Source organism: Solanum tuberosum, unplaced genomic scaffold (genome assembly GCF_000226075.1).
Source record: "Solanum tuberosum cultivar DM 1-3 516 R44 unplaced genomic scaffold, SolTub_3.0 scf00263, whole genome shotgun sequence".
NCBI lineage: Eukaryota > Viridiplantae > Streptophyta > Magnoliopsida > Solanales > Solanaceae > Solanum > Solanum tuberosum.
Genome location: NW_006239196.1, coordinates 474989 through 497053, shown reverse-complemented (window position 1 = coordinate 497053; position 22065 = coordinate 474989). Strand labels below are relative to the sequence as shown.

Below are 22065 nucleotides of genomic sequence, written 5' to 3'. Positions count from 1 at the left end.
TTAAAGTTGGACTGATAATGCAAATCACAATATTGTCAAGACTTAATGTAGCAGGAAAAAGATGTATACTTGACCATAAAAGCACACAGCCTTCTGTAGTTTTGTATCCTTTTGTGGCCTCATTATAACTAGTAAATATTCAACTTTGTCTGAATGAATTAAATTGGGCTCCTGAACATAATGTCAAAATTCTTTCTTTAAGATCCGAATAGCTTAGAACTCTCGTGCTAGTGTTATTCACATCATTATACAAGACTATCCACTACAAAACAAACTACACGAGTAGAAAGAGCTTGAGCTTTGTTACTCACTATGTATGTTTCGTGCTGTGAAAATCCATTTCTTTCTGCTCAAATATTATATTACAGTTGGATGTCCCAAAACGAGCTATTGATATCATCCCCCAAGCTGTGCATGTTTTTACAATCTCTAAATCTTGTGTTCTTGAAATCAAGCAAGCCTCAGCACTACGACTGCCAGCAAAGTTGCTGCTCTGAAGTAGATTTCCTTCACATTTTTGTCCAAATTATTCATCATATCATCTTCTATCATATCCAACTTGCCTGGACTTCTGTTGATCACCACAACTGTGTCCCTCAAATTATTGACAGCCCAAGAGAGCCATATAAGTCCAAGGCCTAAACCAGTGTTCAACAGTCTAGGTGCAGAGAAGACGATTCTTCCACAGGCTAGTCTGCAGGCAATTGAGAAAAGGACGGCTATGCCAGTTCCAGCAATGGTAGCAGAGAACGTGGTCAGAAAGTGTGGTAGTTGAGGACCCGATTTCTTCAATGAAAGTATTGCAGTTTTCCCATGCCGTTTCTTGTCAACTATTATGGATAGAAGGCTTTCACATGCATGGAGGTAATTGTTCCTGTAGATCTCACTCTCTCTAACTGCTCTCTTGTTGCTCTTTCTCTGCGGTGATGTCTGGTACTTGGTTTTCTGAGGACTGTCAAAAAGTGTAAACGTGTGAGAGAGGATTAATCCTGTGGTAGCGTAAACTAGAAATTACACGAGATTAGAGCTCATGCAACTGATGGGCTATTACACATGAAAGTTGAGATTTCTTTCTTCCTATTAAATAAGCTGACTACAGTAAATATTTGTTCATTTCCCTCTTCATAATGTGCACAAAGTATATGAATACTTCAAGCAGAAATATGGGATTTATCATCATGGTTTTAGTAGACGTGTCAAATAGAGATACAGCTACAACTGTTCCCTAAAGAAAACTACGACAGAGTATACAAAGGCCAAACCTCAGACCTGAGAAGTGAACTACTTATCCTAGCTATGGGAAACATGGATCATACATTCAGCTATGTGGTTGCTTCCTTATTTACCTCCATAGTAATAAAATCTATATGCTTTGTCGAATTGCCTTATTTAGCTAAATATATCCTTGTTGCATGTTTAACATATTCTGCTACAGTTACCAGTCAAATAATCATTGAAAATATTCAAAAAAAAGTCAAACTTCAAAGCACAGATCAAATGTATCTATGGATAATATTTCCATGTCATAGAAATCGTTAAACGAAAAATGTAGCCAAGAGAACAAAGAGCATGAAAAAAGGGAATATGAGATGAATTTGATACCTCCTTAGAGATGCAGCATTCACGTCAAGTTTCTGAGCAGAACTTTCACCTTTAGACTTTGTCTTGCATGTCTTCCTGCACAAAGAATAACTTGACTTAAACCTTGAGGGGCTGTGATCACTTTATCAAACACATGCATTCTTTTCAGTATACAGACAACGAAACTAACATGCTGGATGATTTTAGTGGCACTACTCTGATTACATACTGTCTCAATTGATGAAGAAGAAGATGGTTCTGAGCAAAACTCTATAGTTTGGGTCAATAGCTAAACTAGTCAGTCAGTAACTCACCTATTTCTTGAATACAGAAGTACCAATCTGGAATACACGATGTAGCCCAGGTGAAAGAAGCAGAAGAGCTATTGCTCACCCCGGCACCAATTTGTGACATCCCCAATCTCCCAAACTTGATCATCCCCTTTGTGCTATTATCTACAGACTTATGGTACAAACCAATAGAAGCTAATAAATCCCTGACAATTATGATGCTTGCTCATTGCCATGATGAACCAAGCTTAATCTGGTTACATTACAGTAACATGTAGATAGCAACAACTAGAAAACACCTCCTGCATATGTCTTTCCCATATAGGCACAAAAGAAGCATCTACCAACGCAAACCCATACAGGCGGAAGGCCTGGACCCTCTTGCAGCTCTGAGTAGAAGGATGTAAACCAGGGTATTTGAGCATGGTACCCTTTCCCATAGGATCAGAACAGTACTTTTGTCCAAAAAACAAAAAAAGATGCCTATTTTTGACCTGATATGAAAACCATGGTTTTCTATGGCTTCTAACCGCATTAGGATATCACTTCACTTCCAAACTAGGACTTTTTTTTGATAACCACATGCACCTTGACTTATTCCACTAGATACATGTCGCTTCCCACCAGCAACATTTACTAACAGTAATATGCTAAGATGCTTATTTTTTTACTTGTTATGAAAACCTTGGTTTTCTAGGGGTTCTAACTGAATTAGGATATCACTTCACTTTCTTTTTTCTTTTTCTTGATAATTGTGGTGTTAGGGCCAGCTTGCGCGCACCTTGACTAGTTCCACTAGATACATGTCGCCTCCGCCAGCATCAGTTACAAGGTAATTGTGTCCACCAAGGCTAGGACATATGGGAAGAAATCACTTAGTGTTTTTGTACTTCCGAACTAGGATTTTCTACACTCCTTTGGCAAATCACTCTATGCATCCTCTTTTCCCATGCCCTTCTGGCTTCTATGGTCTTGATTGCATCATTGTATTCATACCTTTAGATAATATGCAACTATGCCAAGCATTTACCTGTTCATAATGGTAGAAGCTTCATTTTAACTATTTAATCACTTCCCAATCTAGTCCTCATCAGTGATAATCGTTATCATGTTGCTCTTATATCTTGCCAACACATTTTGTCACCTTCTAGTAGCATCTGAGAGACCAGACACTAACTCACTTCAACTGAGATACCAAACTATTCAAGAAAGAAAAATAATAATTTAGCTATGATATCTCTATATTCAAGTGTCGGAACCACATCAAACCTATGGTGCTGCAAGCCAGAACGAAAGCTTTTATGGGCTACATTTGTTCACATAGGAGAATCAATACAGAAGAGAAAAGCCCAACAAGTTTTATTTTCAATAAGATAAACCACATGAACAAGAAAACACTTGTCACATCTACTCAACAAAAACTTAAAGAGCAGAATTCAAGCAAAGAAACTATTGCTACCTGTCAAAGTATGGAACCACCATTGCATGCTTTGTGCATTTCATTGAGTCATTTGAGAAGTAGAACTCGGAGATAATTGAAAGTATGTCCTTCATCTCAATGCTAGCACTGGCACCACTAATTAATAGACGGCCATCAGAATGAATCATTTTTCCTGAATTGAGTCCTATCAAATTTGAAGAAGGTTCCCATAGGTGGAGCGCAGCACTTGGATAAACAAGAGATGGCTGAGACATAGCATCATGAGACTGTTGTTCGAGATAAGAAGGAAATTGTTGTTGATGCATGTTTATCGCATGTACCAGTGGTCCCATGAGATCAAAGAGTATAGATATATCTATTTCACCGCTTTCTACATCGTTTGATCCAGATCTAAGGTACTTCAGAATATTCTCCTGCCTTGTGCATTGTTCAGCAATCCCAAAGCTCAAGAGCACCGAGTTCAATTGATCGTCTGTGTGAAAGATAGAGTTTATCAGCATGGTACAGTATTTTTTATAAAGGTAAAGCTGTATTCTTCAGCAGTAAGGATATGCAGGCGACCTCCAAAAAATCACAGGCCCAAGAAACAGTGGAAAGTTGCAGTAATTACAAAGATCCTAAAAAGTCTACTAACTGTTCAACTTCTTCTATACCCTCTTCTTTACACCAAAATACATAGTATTGATGCGATTCTTTTGGTTTTCTGGATTGAGATAGAGATATCCTCAAAGCATTTGTTGTTTCTCTCTCTCCATATAGACCACCACATGCAAGATGGTATTATCAGCATGGTATAAAAGATTTCATGAGCAGTAACGATCCATCTAAGATAATCAAGCAATTTAAACTCAAAATTTAAGCAAAATTTTGAGGTAGTGTGAACTATGAACCTCGTGTATCTATGAGTTCTGGTCCTTCAGCGGTTGATAGGATCCTGACAAAGGGATTGCCTGCCAATAAACGACTCATCGGTTTCCATAAATCCAGTCTCTGGTTAAACCTTACGCTAGCACAACTTGACTTCGCAGTATCTTGATTCACTCCAGGAATAGGAAAAAAAGGAAGACTATCCTGCAATTAAAAAGAAAGCATACCATTTAAGTGGGTCTACGATCACTTGAAGTTAAAGATCAGAGTAGACTACTAAAGTGATAAACTGCTCATCAATTGTCAGACAACTTGACAATTCTTTAAATAACAGGGAACAACAAATATCCGAAGCAGGGCTTAAATATGCGGAGATATAAGATTGTTACACCTAAGATATCTTAGGTGCATGTCACTTGGTATCTCAAAATTAAAGCAAATCCACAAAAAAGTTGCAACTTTAATGCAAATAACACATCTCTAATTGCAAAGAATATGCTTCTATTATAGGACAACAAGATGATAAGTATGAGACGTTTTCCTTTTCAAGTCGGATAATCCAACAATATATTTGAATACGCTCCAGGCTTGTAGGAAGCAAGGAAGATAATAACTAGAACTACTGATCTTTTCATTTCAACCATCTTAGCATATTGTGGAATCAGATATAGAGAAAACCAGCATATAAACAAGTAGCACTCAAACTATATGTATGTATAGAAGATTTAGAAACAAAATAAAAATAAAAATACTGAGTAAATGGTCAAAAACACGCTTGAATTGTCACTTTTTCACGAGTTGCACACCTTATGTATAAGTTATTCCCTTTTCCTACCTGATCTATCACCATCTTTGTATTAAAAAACACACCTCGAAGCTGATTAGGCCAACTATCACTTAATCCCTTTTCTTACGTGAACCATTACCATCTACTTAACTATGTATGTTTTAATACATAGATGGTCACAGTACATGTAGCAAAAATAACAACCGATAGATGGCCTAATCAGCTTCGAGGTGTGTTTTAATATATAGATGCTGGTCACTGCACCTCCAAATTAGAATGACAACATAATCTCACTACGTTCATCACCAACAATGGAACGGTCATCTAGATCAGACTACATGATCAAATCTTGCCTCTTTTTTTTAAAGAAAATAATCATATAATTATATCCCATACCTTAACAATTGAACCCCATTTACCAGCAAAGCCCAGAATTTCCAGGAAAAACAACACAAAACAAAACTATGAACATCAAAACAAGTAAAAATTGACACAAAAGAAATATGAAAATAAATAAAACCCTATCATCTAATCTAATCAATCAATCAATAACTAAAAATCAAACTCATAAAAGAGTTATAAAACTAGCTTACCTTTAAAACCTTCAATTCTGGAGGTGAAAAAAGGCAAGGAGGATAACCATGAGAAGCCATAAGACAACGTTCAACCATGTTTAAGAGAAACCCAACTCAGAAACTTGAGTTTCTGACCCAAAAATCTCTTCTTTATGGTTGATTTATTGATAGTCACAGCATGAGGGGCTTATCCTGCTATTCACCTCAAGTTCCCTAAGATTTTATTGCAATTTGGTGGTTTACAAACTTAATGACCCTTGAGAAATTAGGGGTTACATCTTTTTGGTTGGATTCTTGAATCTAGACAAAAATTCAGCTTTCAACTTTTTCTATGTTTTTGGATTCTTCTTTAAGACTTGTGGTGGAGATTTAATAATACAGCCTTTTGGTCCACCCAATTGAACATCTTTCATTTTTTACCAAACAGATCTGAAAATACCTTCTTTTTCTATTCACATCTCTAAAGAGGGTAAGATGAGCCATCACCGTTGCGGTGAAGTGGCAAATTCTTCTTCATTTTCAATTAGAAGTTTCGAGGTAAAGTACTTATGGATAGAGAGAGGTTTCGAGTTCGAGTCGATACGTAATCACCTTTATTGGAAAGGTAAGATTTTTTAACACAAATTCAAATTTAGTCGAGCTCAAATATGAATGTGATTTGGAGATGCGTTATGTAAATCTTAAATTTTGTATAAGTAATATTTCTTCCATCTCAAAATAAATGTGTTTTAACAAAATATATGTTTTTTTATGAAATCAAAAAATATAACGTGTAATTTACTTAACTATTCTTATTTAATAAATGTCTTTTAAAAAATGAACATTATTATGAAGATGGAGGGTAAGAGTTAGGAGTGTGCATAGATCGGTTCGGTTCAGTTCAATTTTATGTATTATTGATTTTTGATTTTTAAATACGTTAAATCAATAATCAAACCAATAAGTTTTTTTTTTAATCGATTTTGGTCCTTAATGGTCCAGTTTTCGATTTAACCAATACGAAAATGCTTATAAATCAATATATGATTTCTCCAACAATTTAACACGACAAGTAAATAATGTAACTTTACTATTTTTTATAAAATAGAAATAGTAATAACTAAGATGAAAAGAACTATACAAGTATAACACAAAGAGAAATTAAGAGGAATAAGGTTCTTACTTTAGGTTTTTGACGGTTTATATAATGAAGTTATGAACTCAAACATTGTAAAGTGTAAATTGAAGGCTAAAGGGTAAGGTATTGAGATTAATATTAAATATTTATGTACGAATAAAGTAAATTACTACAATCTTAATGAGTTATCGATTTACCCAATAACAAATATTCAAAACCCAAAATCAATAGCACTTTTTCGATTCGACTTATCAGTCGATTCAATTTTTCCACACCCCTAATAAGAATATAATAAGAAAAAACATATTAATTTTTGCCTTCAATGCTTAAGAGGATAGTTATTTTGGGACTTTTTTTTTTCATACTCTCAATTTCACTTTTTGATATTTTATTATTATTTCTATTATATAATATTTGTAATTAACATATTATAAATCAAATAAGACCATTAAATAAATCTCTACTATTCGTAATATTTTAAAGTGTAATATATCATTTAATAAACATATATTATTTAATATATACTACTTTCCTTCTAAATTAATACTAATATTTCAATTTTTTTTAATTTTTTTTTGTCAATTTAAGTGATGTAATTTAAAATTATTATTATTCTTCACTATGAAGAATGCACAAAAATTTGTATGATAAGATGAAATTTTTAATTTAAAAATACAATACATAACATGATAATTCAATTAAAAAAATGCGCAAAATGCTCATTTTGAACTCCATAATGTGATTAATAAAACATTTATGAGAGCAATGCACTAATAATTTTGAAATTTGAGTATTATGTAATGTTTGTGTAATTGTATTATTAATGCTTTTAATTTTATTTGAATTATCCATTAATATGTATAATATAAATATTTGCTTGCAGTTTATGTTATTAAGAGATTTAGAATAAAACATAATTTTATATTAAATAATGAATTTGAAAAAAAAAATTATATAGGGTGATTGTTTGGAAATAAAAAAGAAATGATTTATATTATAAAATAAGAAAATGAAATAGAAATAATAATATATAATATTGAGAAGAGAGAAGAAGATTTTTTTAGAGAGTAAAATAAAGAAATAAATTGGAGTTAATTGTCCAAAGAAATAGAAAATTCTATATTTGGAGAGTAATATAGAGGGTAGGGTTGGAGATACCCTTGCATTGCATCTTCCAAAGTCAAAAGTGTACAGTATCTCTGAGGTTTTAGGTGGTCGATTAAATTTTATACTTTTTCCAGTATATATAATATATATTTAACGATATTCAGTATTAAGATTATTTTTTTGTAAATGAGAAAAAACATCAGGAGAAAAGAATTAAGAAATACTTCAGGTAGAATGGGGATAAAAAAAATAATCAATTGTATTAGTACTTCCAAATGATAAAAAATAGTACCTCATTCGTCTGTAACATATTTTTCTTTTTAGTTAAATCTCAAAGAGATGATATTTTTTTATATTTCGTAATAATTTAACTTTAATTTTCATGTTATTCTTAATAAAATAATAATTAAAAAATTCTTAATAAAATAATTAATGAGCATAAAAGTTTTTAAAATTTATTTTAAGATTATAAGTTTCATATTTTGTTTCTCTTAAATTAGGATGGTAAGTAATTCCTTATAGCGTTCACTTCATTTGAAGAGTTTTTGGTGTTGCAACTTTAATGTATGCTTCTTTGTGTGATTTATATTCCATTTCGTTTTAATTTTTTTTTATTGATTTACACTTTAATCTTTTTATTGTTTGCAAAATAATAAAATCACTCTTATATAAAACTTAGCATAAGATGAAATAGGAAATATATAAAAAAGAGAAAAGGAAAGGTCTGACATTAGAGTCTAGGAATAACTACCAATGTTCCAATAAGATCACTACTAATGTCCAATATATTTATAAAATATATAAGGGGCCCCACCACCTTCCACTTAAATACTACATATTATATATTAATTACTATACTATAAATGACTTAAATACTCCATATTATCTATTACAATAATTAACAATTATTTGACACTTTAAATTCTATCAATGCCATATAAATTAGGATAAAAAACCTAACATATAATATTTAAATATATTTAAAAATAATATAAGTAATACTATACATTACAATAATTAACAGCTTAATTATTTAAAACTTATATAAAAAATTTAATTGACTCTCTAAATTCTATTGGTACCACATAAAATGGATTATATGATAAACATATATTGTTTGAAATTGACGAAAAAGAAACTATAAATTACAATAATTAACAAAATAAATCTCTCGACTCCAACAAATCTATCAATTAATGCCACATAAATTGGGACATGGCAAATAACATATATTATTAAAAAATTAGGTTCAAAATGTACTATAAAATACAATAATTAACAACTTAATATATTAAAGAGACATATAAAAAATGGTTAATATTTGAAATTCTGCATGTGCCACATAAATTAGAACAAATAGAGTAATAAATATTATTTTCAAAATTATGTTAAAAAAAAGTACTACAAATCACAATAGCTAACAATTTAAAATATTTTTAAAATCATATAAAAATTTCAATAACTTCTCAAATTCCATAATATAACACTTAAATACTACATATTATATATTAATTACTATACTATAAATGACTTAAATACTCCATATTATCTATTACAATAATTAACAATTATTTGACACTTTAAATTCTATCAATGCCATATAAATTAGGATAAAAAACCTAACATATAATATTTAAATATATTTAAAAATAATATAAGTAATACTATACATTACAATAATTAACAGCTTAATTATTTAAAACTTATATAAAAAATTTAATTGACTCTCTAAATTCTATTGGTACCACATAAAATGGATTATATGATAAACATATATTGTTTGAAATTGACGAAAAAGAAACTATAAATTACAATAATTAACAAAATAAATCTCTCGACTCCAACAAATCTATCAATTAATGCCACATAAATTGGGACATGGCAAATAACATATATTATTAAAAAATTAGGTTCAAAATGTACTATAAAATACAATAATTAACAACTTAATATATTAAAGAGACATATAAAAAATGGTTAATATTTGAAATTCTGCATGTGCCACATAAATTAGAACAAATAGAGTAATAAATATTATTTTCAAAATTATGTTAAAAAAAAGTACTACAAATCACAATAGCTAACAATTTAAAATATTTTTAAAATCATATAAAAATTTCAATAACTTCTCAAATTCCATAATATAACACTTAAATACTACATATTATATATTAATTATACTATACTATAAATGACTTAAATACTCCATATTATCTATTACAATAATTAACAATTATTTGACACTTTAAATTCTATCAATGCCATATAAATTAGGATAAAAAACCTAACATATAATATTTAAAAATAATATAAGTAATACTATACATTACAGTAATTAACAGCTTAATTATTTAAAACTTATATAAAAAATTTAATTGACTCTCTAAATATTATTGGTACCACATAAAATGGATTATATGATAAACATATATTGTTTGAAATTGACGAAAAAGAAACTATAATAATTAACAAAATAAATCTCTCGACTCTAACAAATCTATCAATTAATGCCACATAAATTGGGACATGGCAAATAACATATATTATTAAAAAATTAGGTTCAAAATGTACTATAAAATACAATAATTAACAACTTAATATATTAAAGAGACATATAAAAAATGGTTAATATTTGAAATTCTGCGTGTGCCACATAAATTACAACAAACAGAGTAATAAATATTATTTTCAAAATTATGTAAAAAAAAGTACTACAAATCACAATAGCTAACAATTTAAAATATTTTTAAAATCATATCAAATTTTCAATAACTTCTCAAATTTCATAATATAACATAAATTAAAATTTAAAAAAATATATATTGGGCCCCGTGCTGGCACGGGTCCTATATCTAGTATTAGTAGATAGCAGGTTTAAAATTAAAAATCTCTATCTCATTTATTTTATTTTATTTTTTAAAAAAAAATCAAACCATTTGTGACCACAATATAATATAAAGCAGTGGACATTTGTCCTCTCTGTGCTTCAACAATTCATGTGCTTAGTTATACAACCTTAATTCTATTTGGCGAACGATATTTATATTAGAGCCCCATTAAATTTAAATTTACGTCGAAAAGTTTCACATTAGGTGATAAAATGCTCCCTAACAAAGATAATTACATACTATGGGACACAAACCTGAACTCGAAACCTCTAATAAGGATGAGTACTTAACCAGGGGCAGACCCACATACACCCTTCCAGGTGCTCGATCACCTATTAACCTTGACGTAAAATTATTTATATATATAGCAATTTCTTTAAAAATTGACTGTATTAAACGTTCAACACCCAATGAACAAATCTCCGAATGGGTGCTTTGAATGTGTGGCTAGTTTGAAGACTTTGTGTTTAGAGGAAGTTAAGGGTTCGATTCTCGCCAATAACAACTAATTAAATACACATTTTCTATTTTTTTTCTTTCCCTCTCAGTATAAACTCACATGTTTTTTTCTTTTTACTTTCTTTGTATACTTAACTTTTAGTCTTAATATCTTTTACATTTAATGAATTTCTCGTGAGATGACAAAATTTAAAAGTCATGTCCAATTACTTTTCTTATTTTTCTTGAGAAATTTTGGCTATTTGGTTAAGAAAATCTGCAAGCTAAAAAAAAACTTCTTCAAAAACTGATTTTTTCTTTTAATGATAGAATTAATCTTATTTTTTCTCATTAATGTTTTTAATATAGCATTTAAATAATTATGTACTTATATTATGTGATTTATAGTAATTTTATATTTTTAAAAAGTGAGCACCCACAAGTCAAGAATTCTGAATTCGCCATTGTACTTACCATTTGAGCACAATCCTTTGTTGATGTTGTACAACCTTAATTGCTAAAGCAAAGCAAAGTGTGTCCTCAATATTTTACCAAATTTCTCTTTGACCTAGCTATGCGTTGATAATTTACTTTTGTTACTAGTTTCTATAGTGTTTGATATTGTAATTATTTGGATAAACATTTTAGGAACACTAAATTTGAAAGAATTATATCATTTAATAATAATAATAATAATAATAATAATAGTTTAGATCACAATTTTGAAATCAATAACACCTGATAATACTGTAATATTAACGAGTTAACGTTTTAAAACTCTCCTTTGCACTCAGGGCCGTCTCGACCATAAGGCCACTAAAGCAATCGCTAGGGCTCCAATTTTTTTGGGCCCCCCGTTTTCTCTCAAAGATGTGTGTGTGTGTGTGTATATATATATTGTTAAAAAGAATTCATGTACTCATAAATTTGAAAGGAATTTTTTGTATAGAAAATATAATTGAGAAATTGAATATTGTTTAGTTGATTGTAGTGTCTTTTCTAGATTCTCATGTGGCAAGTTAATTGTATCCTTTCTAATTTCGCATGTGGCTATCTATTTCGTTTTCTAGCTCATTTATATTTTGACGATTATCATGAACCAACAGTATTGTGTTCTTATACTTACTTTTCATTATTGAATATTCTTAAGTCTCTCAAACGTTCAAACATTCTACATTATGTGATATCTATTGTTGTGGATTTATAAAAAAGACTAAATTTGTTTTTGGTGTCTTATTTAAATTTCAAGCACTAAAACTAATCAACACTATTTTAATATTATTTATTAACTTATCAAATTCATCGCTACATTATTTTAATATCATCATATTTTTTAAAATTTTGAGTCATGTTTTATTATTCTAACTTTATATTATATATTTTCATTGAAAATTACATTATTTGCATTCTTACTTCATAATGTCTACATATATCCTGCCTCTCTAGACCTCATTTGTAGGATTACACTAGTATATTATAATTATTCAATTTATATTTATCAACTAAAAAAATAGGGCATTTAAACAAAAACTGAAAAAATAGGGCCTCTTTATAATGTTTGGCTTTAGGCCCCCAAACTTGTTGAGACAACCCTGTTAAATTGCACTAAGAAAACAAAATACATTTACACAATAGTGAAGTAAAAATTCCCACTAATGAATTTAGAATATAAAAAGATAGATATATGAACAATTTAAGAAAATCCAATTTCTATGATATATATGAAAAAATAGTATTAAACTTATGTGTAATATAATTTTTTGATGAAAGAGGTTACGTTATCTTGACTTGCTCCTCTCTCACACTGACTCTCTACACCAAGAAAACAAAATATTATTGTGTGGTAATTTGTCCAATGTAGAATCTGAAATGCTGCTACTTTCGGTTATATTTACATAAATAAATAAATATATATATATATATAAAGCTGAATATCAAAACGGTGATGTGGCGCTCTCTAATGGCTGGATTCTTATTTATTTTTTTTGTAGTTTTTTTTGGTCTTTTTTCTAATTTTAAAATTCTAAAAGTAGGTCTTTTGAGATGCCAGAAAACAGTTGTGCAGTCAAATGCATAAAAGTTGTAACGGTTCATCACAACGCTTTTCCCCAACTTTTTATCTCCCACTATCATATCTATTAATTACTTACTAATTAACGTTAATTTGTTTACTTTTTCCCTTCATCTTCTACATACGGATGAGGTAAGTATTGTTTGATGACATTGTCTCATCATTGAATGAAGAACAATTTTGATGATTTGCATCCTTTTATATATGTTCATTTTTGTAATTTTGTGAAATTACATTTTATTAGTGGTATCTTATGCAAATATTTCATAAACATATTCTAACATATTTGTTTGTTTTTAATTTCACACCATAGAGATTTGCAGCTGAAATTTTTTGGGACACAAAGATCCTTGGTGTAGTTTCATCTAGACTCGCCTTATTTCATATGTGTAGATGTCGGTTAGTTATTATAAGTTCTTTTAATGGGAAATGGCATCCCAATTATATCAAGACTTGTGTGTAATATACAATTCTATTTTAAGATCTTTCTTGATCTCAAATATGCTAACATGTTCATAAGGTTTTTTATTTTTTCCCCATTTTTGGTTGCTTAGTTCGAATAGAGTTTTAAATTTTATACTAATTGATTTATGACAATTATATGCTATAAAATTGTTTATTATTTTATTTTGTAACAAGAAAAAGATTTAAGCTCAAAATGATTACTGAAACAATTTATCTTAACAATAGAAGTTCATCTACCAACCGATCAAACATAAGTTAGGCGGTTAATGCCCAGTAGTACGAATACTCCCCCTCCTTCCCGCATGATAGCAGTAGTCATGCGCTGCCACTATCTTGTACGGATGCATATTAAATTATAATATATTACTATCCTTTTGTATAAAAAAAACAAAAAGAAGGCAAGTTCTTATTTTGTTTTTAAATTCATTAAATATACTAGATCATAATGCGTAAACACTTGTAGACCTTTTCTTAAATTAAAAATGTAAACACTATATATATTTTATGATAAATCCTTAATTTGATAATATTTAAAACGATTAATGAGGAGGATCTATTTTTTTTATCTCGATATTATTATAGATATTGTCCATTCTAGACCCTATGAGTAGATAAACTGATTGTAGCAAAACACTTATCATTGTAATATATTTGAAACAAAAAAATATGAATAGAATAAATTATTTTTAGTAAAATAATAATAATTTTAGTAAATCTTTTTGTATTCAAATTCTTATGTGCGTATTTAAATTATTTGAGGAAGAAGCAGAGAATTAATGGAGGAGAAACTAGAAAGTATTGAGAAACGTTTAGAAAACGGTGACCCACACCCAATGTATACACAAAATTAATGTAATTTTTATAATTATGTGATTTAATGAAGTAAAACACATGTTAATTTAATTAAGGTTAAATAAAATGAACAATAAATTTAAACACAAGATATACATATATTGTGTTATTCATATATTCTTTAATTAATTTAATATACTAACATGACCAAATTAGAATTAGTCGATCACTCATTTTTCAATATATATGTTTAGGGGAGATGTTTCAAGACTTCCGTTTTAAGTTTGTTTTGTACTTCTTACTTTTTTTTTTTTTTTTTTTACTAAAAATGTTAGTGAGGCTGTGATGTCGTATTTTCTTTTTTACTTTTAATGATTAAAGTCGTAAGAATAATATTGTATTATTTTATTTTGGTATGTTGTTTTAGTGATTTTTCTTTATTTTGTATTTTGTATGAATATCTGATTATTGTAATTACAATTTTCATTGGTTTAAAATAGTAATTTATGACTTTGTTGAAATTCGGCTAACTACTAATTAAACACTTTATTGATATATTATAACCGCGTGAAGCGCAAACAAATTCACTAGTTAATTACATAAATGATATAATTTCATAAATGGTATAATTTATATCATTTTTAGTATATATATTAAAAAAATCTGTATCTTTTTTGATCAAATAAAATATGTTAAACCAACCAAAAACCTCTGCTCTCTTCTCTTATAAAAATATATACTAATCATTCTATTTTCTATTCTAGTAAAATAAAAATAATACATAATTTTTCTCTTATACATATATTAATTATGTGCAATTTTAAATAGCAAATCAAATATAATACATAAATTTTATATATAAATAATTTATCTCCTAATTAACTACCAAACTTAGTATATTACTAATGCATGATTTAATTAGGTAAGTTATTAAAATCTTGCATAAATAGTAATACTAAGTTTGATAGCTAATTAAAAAAATAAATTATTCATGTACAAAACCAATATTTTATCTAATTTTCTATTTAAATATCTGAATAATTAATACACGTATAAGTTACTTTTTTATGCAATATAAAACATAAAATAATTAATACATATATAACTAATATATAATTAATGCAAAAATTACATAATTACATGACATAACATAATCCTTAAAAGGCCATATCATTTGAATTAATTATAAAAATTCCCTTTTTCCTTCTCTCTACACATTGTACAATTATATTTGTGTACAATGTATCTAGTACAAATTTTATTATTGATACATAACTTTAATTATTTCAAACCTCAATCAATATGAATTAGGCGTATAGTCATGTATCTAATGCATAACATATATCTAATATACAATTTATATATCGAGCGAAAAAATATGTATCTATAAATTCTAAAAATTTCAAAATTATTATAATTTTAAATCTTTCGGGATATGATGTAATTAACGGCATACTCCTTTTAGACCCAACGGTTACATTATGCATTTACAACTCAATCATATGCACCACCTTCCCACTACCTAATCCACCATTTTCTGGCACAACTATATATATAAATCATTCATCTACTCCATTTCTTCTTCTCCCCTTTCTCACGAAACCCTAGAAAATTCCACAACCCCTAATTTACAGAGCCTAGATTCCATCTCCACCGTAGAAATCTACCATCAATTTCGCCGATAAACCCCAATTCCCTACCCTAACGCAGCTCATTTCCTACAAATTTCTCTTTCTAAACCCTAGATCTGATCGATCCACATTTCTGAATTTACCTCAATTAGAAAAAAATTGACTGATTGAGGTGGTTATCGTTGAAATTTGCACGTATGGTGGACATGGGAAGGGTTGAAACAGAGGCAATTGCCAAACCCTCCTCATCGTCCTCATCTTCATCATCATCTGCGGTGACCACATCAACATCGGTGACGGAGACGGTGAATGGCTCTCATGATTTTAAGATTAATGGGTATTCGTTGTCTAAAGGGATTGGGATTGGGAAGTACATCACTTCCGATACGTTTATGGTAGGTGGGTATACGTGGGCGATTTATTTCTATCCTGATGGGAAGAGTACTGAAGATAATTCAACGTATGTGTCGTTGTTTATTGCTCTAGCCAGCGAAGGGACGGATGTGAGGGCGCTTTTTGAGCTGACGCTGATTGATCAGAGTGGTAAGAGTAGGCATAAAGTGCATAGCCATTTTGGGAGAGCGTTGGAGAGTGGACCGTACACTCTTAAATACCGTGGAAGCATGTGGTGAGTTTCATGTACTATACAGTGCTTGTTGTGGGTTGGTTATGATTTTCCCTGACCCCATGATCCTTTCCCGTTGAGACTCGATTAATTGGTTAGTTTACTCCTTGTTATGTGGTTAGGATTTCCCGACCTCAATCCTTTCTGATTAAGGAAGTAAAGCAATAATTGCTCATATATAATATTCTTGTAAGAAAAAAAGATTAAATAACAACGTGACATTCTCCTGTGCCATAATAATGGATAAGTTCACCAATTTCTAGGAATAACATTTTTCTATGTTTAGATGACATTTCACTGTAGAGGACATGCTAAAATGTGATGTTGGCAGCTTTGGCTCAATCAAAATGTAGCTAGCAACAACAATAACATACCCCAATGTAATTAGACCTCACCCCTACCACCTTCCCGAGGTAGAAAAACTGTTTCCAATAGATCCTCGGCTAAAAAATGTAGCTGACAAACTTAAATATTAATTGTTAATGAATTGAAAATTTTATGGATATGATATTTTATTGATCAATTAGCGAATATGTACTATATATTAAAATATTAGATTTGGAGAATTAGTCACTCAATGTGAATTACATGTTAGAACAAACTATAAAAACAACTACTAGTAATTACATAGATCGAGAACGCCTATATAGATTGTGAAATACGCAACAAAGAGGTGCATACTTTTATCCACCATAGCCATGAACAACTGAAGACGAGCTAGACTAAATCTTCCTCTACTTAAGATTATGACAGTCTACACCGTATGGGAATGCGTCTTAGGTTAACCCCCGAGAGGTGATCTAACCTTATATTTATAGGCTTAAAAGCCTTAACCTAGTGTGCCTCCCCATTACGGGTTCATTGATTTTCAACAGGCCTACACTATTGCAAGCCTACACATATGACAGGAAATGGATACGGACCCATATGAAATCCACACAAATACACAACCTGTCTCTTGTCCAACAATCATTAACATTCAACCCATTTTACTTAACCGTAATAAGTTAATGTTAAGTCCACATTTAAAAATAATCCTAACATTCTCCCACTTGGACAACATTAACCTATTATTACATTTTAGTTAAGCGGGTTGAATGTTAGTAGTTGTTGGGCAAGACATACATCCATTTCATGTCATATGTGTGGGCTGTCAATAGTGTAAGCTTGTTGAAAACTAGTGAGCTCGTAATGGGGAGGCACACTAGGTTAAGGCTTTTAAGCCTATAAATATGAGGTTAGGTCCCCTCTTCGGGCTTAACCTAAGACGCATTCCCATTAAAGGCTCATTAGTCTTCAATAGTCCTACACTATTGCCAGCCCACACACATGACATGAAAGGGATATAGGCCCATATGGAATCCACACAAATACACGGTCCGTGTCTTGTCCTACAACTACTAACATTCAACCCGTTTTACTAAAACGTAATAAATATTTAATATCAACTCCACATTTAATAAATAATTCTAATATTACAAACTTATAATTTTTTAAAATTGAATCACAATTTTAACTTCATTTTTGAACTTGGTTTACAAATTCTTACTTCACATGCTTTAGTTCAATGCAATATAGTCGGTTTCTTTTTTCTCATGGTTATTTCCTTACATTGCACATATGTTCTCTTATATTTTCCATCTGGTCTTTTTATTGGTTAAAGAAGCACCCTTTGATTGTGCTTTCTGCTTAAATCTCGACAAACCTTGACACATTTCTTAGGCATTTCTGGTTTGGCAACACATTTCTAAACAATCCATGTGTTTTACTGATCATATTCTTTCCCCACTTACTTGAGGATTTTCCTTCCTTTTCATTTTTCCATTTTGATTATATGTGACACAAAGTTGAAGATTTTATGTATATGGTTGTATAATAAATAGAGACAAATATTATCATAGTAATGAAATGACCAAAATGTTAACTTTTTCCTGTGTGCTCAAAGTTAGACTCTTGAAGATTTTCTAGTACTGGTTAGTGACTCTGCCTCCTTCAAATATATGGGCTCGTGTTGTGATACACTTGTGCTTTTGTGACAACCAACTGTTTTAATCATGTCTTTATGTATAGATTTGCTGAACTTTTACTATAAGAAACTGCAGGCAGCATTATCCTTGCACGTCTCATTAGTCATCGTCTCCATAACCTTTACATGCTTATATTCAGTCTTATTATTGTAACTTCTATTTTCATTACTCAACTTAAGAAACGGCATACTGTTTGTGTTTCATATGAGCTTTTGAAGTCTGTTGAAGCTTGGTGGTGGTTTTCTTGTAGATTGAAATTCTTAGCTAGAATTATAGCATTTCAGTCTTAATACCAGATTTTTTTTTTTTGATAACCGAGAAATCCGTCTGTGACCCGCCCTTTGGACCAATCACAGCCTTCTAAACTCGGTGGATAATGGGCCTGCCCCTCTACCCTTCTCCACTTAAATACCGGGCTTCGCTTTGCATGGTGTGGGGCTTGAACCTGCGACCTAAGCCACAAATCCTCCACCTTTTGCCACTTGAGCTAGGCCTTGGGGGCAGTTAATACCAGAATATTCACTAGCAAGATTTGACTTAAAAGTTTTAATTCACATCTTCACTTCTCTAGCATTGTTTTGGAACATTCCTTTTATTCAACATGCAGTGTGTAATAATCTACATGACCGAATTTGGGTTCTGCAGGGGATATAAGCGATTCTTTAAAAGAACTGCTTTAGAATCATCAGACTACCTGAAGGATGATTGCCTTCAAGTTCATTGCTGTGTTGGTGTAGTGAGGTCTCACACCGAAGGACCTAAAACTTACTCCATCCCTCTATCTCCATCAGATATTGGACTGCATTTTGGACAGCTCCTCGAAAGTGGGAAGGATACTGATGTGAATTTCGACGTTAATGGAGAGGTATTTGCTGCTCACAAATTGATACTTGCTGCAAGGTCACCTGTGTTCAGAGCACAACTTTTTGGTCCAATGAAGGATCAAAATACAGAGCATATAAAAGTAGAAGACATGGAAGCCCCAATTTTTAAGGTCAAAGGCTTGTACTACCTCCCACCCCTTTCCTGCCCTTATCTTTATTTGACTGCTTATAGTGTACTATTATTAACACAATCTGTAAGTTTTCAAGATACCACCTGCTGAATATAATAATCTGCCAAGCTATACTACTACAGAACTTCTCATCCGTCTATTCTCTCAGTTGTCATTGCTTCTTCTATCACAGTGTGATCAGGCAATTTTTTCAATGCTCCATTTATTTGTTATTTTTCTGCCTCTTTCTTTTAGGCATTGATCTGATCCCTACTTTTAGGCATGATCAATGTTCTTAAAGGCTCACTCGAGGCTCTTTTAAGTCTTGAGGTTAGACACAACATAAGCTAGGCATTTTACCTCCCTTTTGGTGCTGTTCCAGTGTAGGCACCGAGGCGCTGAAGGTGCACATCATTGCCTATTTACTATATATTGGCTTGGGTGATACATCAAATCTCAATAAATTATTATGGATGTATTTGTATGGTTAGGAGTAGGAGAATATAAATACATAAAATTTATCTTTACATTTGATTTAGAAATTTAAGTTTGGTTTTGAACTTGATTTATAATTTTTGTTCACATAATGTAAGTGTAGTTTTTCTAATTCCTTTTTATATAATTGTTGTGTAAGTTTATATTTACTTTTTCCTGGCATTACATATTTATTGATTTATTTTTCTTCATTTTTTTTCATTTCTTAAGAACCCGCTCTTGATTACATGCTTTAATTAACATGCATATCTTCGGCTGCGGGTTCCGTTGTCAGAGAAAAAAAATATTGCATATCTGGCAGTCATTGAAGCTGTTTAATTTTGTTATGATATCAACAACAAACTAAGTCGCTGAAAGGATGCAGATAGAGAAGCCATACCTGGAGTTCATTTTTGCACAAACTTTTTTTTTTTGGTTGTAATTTTGATGTGACATTCTCTCTTTTCATTTAACATTGTGATTTAATTTTGCGTTATTTGCTTAATTCTCGTGTATGTTGATGACAGGCTCTTATTCATTTCATGTACTGGGACGTACTGCCGGACATGGAAGAACTCACAGGGTTGAACACAAAATGGGCATCAACCTTGATGTCTCAACATCTGCTTGCGGCAGCTGACTGTTATGGGTTAGATAGGCTCAGGTTGCTTTGTGAGGCTAACCTGTGTGAGGAAGTTGCTATTAATACTGTTGCAACCACTTTAGCCCTGGCTGAACAGCACCATTGTTTCCAGCTGAAATCTGTCTGTCTCAAATTTGTTGCCATGCCAGAAAATCTAAGAGGTTCTCTTTTATCTTCTAATCAACCTATGTTAAAAAAATGTTACATCAAAGTTGGGATTCAGTTCAATTATTTAGTTCAAGTACTTTAGTTTTTGTGGCAAGTTTACATTTATACTTTTCTCACCATGATCTACAAATAATCTCTTCTAAGTATAATTCTTAGAAGATTTAATTCCCCTTTTTAATTTTTTTTCTGTAATAGAGATGTGTTTCATGCGCGTTTAATCTCTCTCAAGTGAAATTTTAGGTCCATCACCTGCCCTCTCCCTCCATTTTTTTGCAGCTGTTTACTAGAATTGGCTATGAGAGTTGTTTCTGATTGACCTTCATTCGCTTGTTTTGAATGTGTTGATGCCCTCCTAAAAGTGATTTTGCTGCCAAAAACATTTTTTGGAAGTAAATTTACATGTGGGGAAATTTTTTACTGCTTCTTTAGAAAAATGTTGTTTCCATGCATATGGTTGAATTGAAGCATTGCAGAAACAAAAGTGAATTTTCATCTGGCTCATACAAGTGCCAGAGTTATGTTATTAATCGGTATTGATCATAGAATCCTTTTAATGCAGCTGTAATGCAAACTGATGGTTTTGACTATCTGAGAGAAAGTTGTCCTCATGTCCTCACAGAACTGTTGGAGTATGTTGCTAGGGTAAATGAACATTCTAGCATCACCAACAAGCTAGGGAATGGGCTTGTCCTTGACGGCGGTGATTTCAATGGTCGACGCGTGAAACAAAGATTGTAGTTGAAGTTGTAACTTCATGATGCAGGCTGTAGTTTGACATAGATGTAAATTTGGGTCTGTCAGTGTCATTGCTATTGTTGTAATCATCTATATATTATCTTGTTCCTAGTAAAAGTTTATTTGTGTATGGTTCGTGCTACTTGAGGGTCTTGATAGACAGCTTCTAACTCTTTGTTCATAAGGTTCTCTTTTACTTCCTTCAGTTATTTATTTGTTAATTTGGCCCTTGATTTTTCAGCTGAACATGTAATTTATTTGCTTTATTTGGTGTATTGTCATTCCATATTTAATTAGGTCTGCATGAATTTTTTTGTATGTCATTTTCTTACGTTTATTAAGTGGCTAA

The 22065-nt window shown here is 30.9% G+C and overlaps 2 protein-coding genes across 2 annotated transcripts; one reads left to right on the top strand and one right to left on the bottom strand.

Annotated features, from left to right (window-relative positions):
• Nucleotides 1-126: 126 nt before the first annotated feature.
• On the bottom strand, nucleotides 127-5915 carry LOC102601980 (uncharacterized). The gene is made up of 5 exons (XM_006358367.2): nucleotides 5560-5915; nucleotides 4203-4383; nucleotides 3331-3784; nucleotides 1603-1677; nucleotides 127-952 (listed from the first exon to the last, which is right to left on the bottom strand). The coding sequence occupies exons 1-5, from the start codon at nucleotides 5635-5637 to the stop codon at nucleotides 451-453; spliced, it is 1290 nt and encodes a 429-aa protein (XP_006358429.1). The 5' UTR covers nucleotides 5638-5915; the 3' UTR covers nucleotides 127-450.
• A 9992-nt stretch (nucleotides 5916-15907) lies between these two features.
• On the top strand, nucleotides 15908-21991 carry LOC102601643 (BTB/POZ and MATH domain-containing protein 2-like). The gene is made up of 4 exons (XM_006358366.2): nucleotides 15908-16678; nucleotides 19348-19696; nucleotides 20698-20974; nucleotides 21541-21991. The coding sequence occupies exons 1-4, from the start codon at nucleotides 16248-16250 to the stop codon at nucleotides 21717-21719; spliced, it is 1236 nt and encodes a 411-aa protein (XP_006358428.1). The 5' UTR covers nucleotides 15908-16247; the 3' UTR covers nucleotides 21720-21991.
• The last annotated feature ends 74 nt before the right edge of the window (nucleotides 21992-22065 follow it).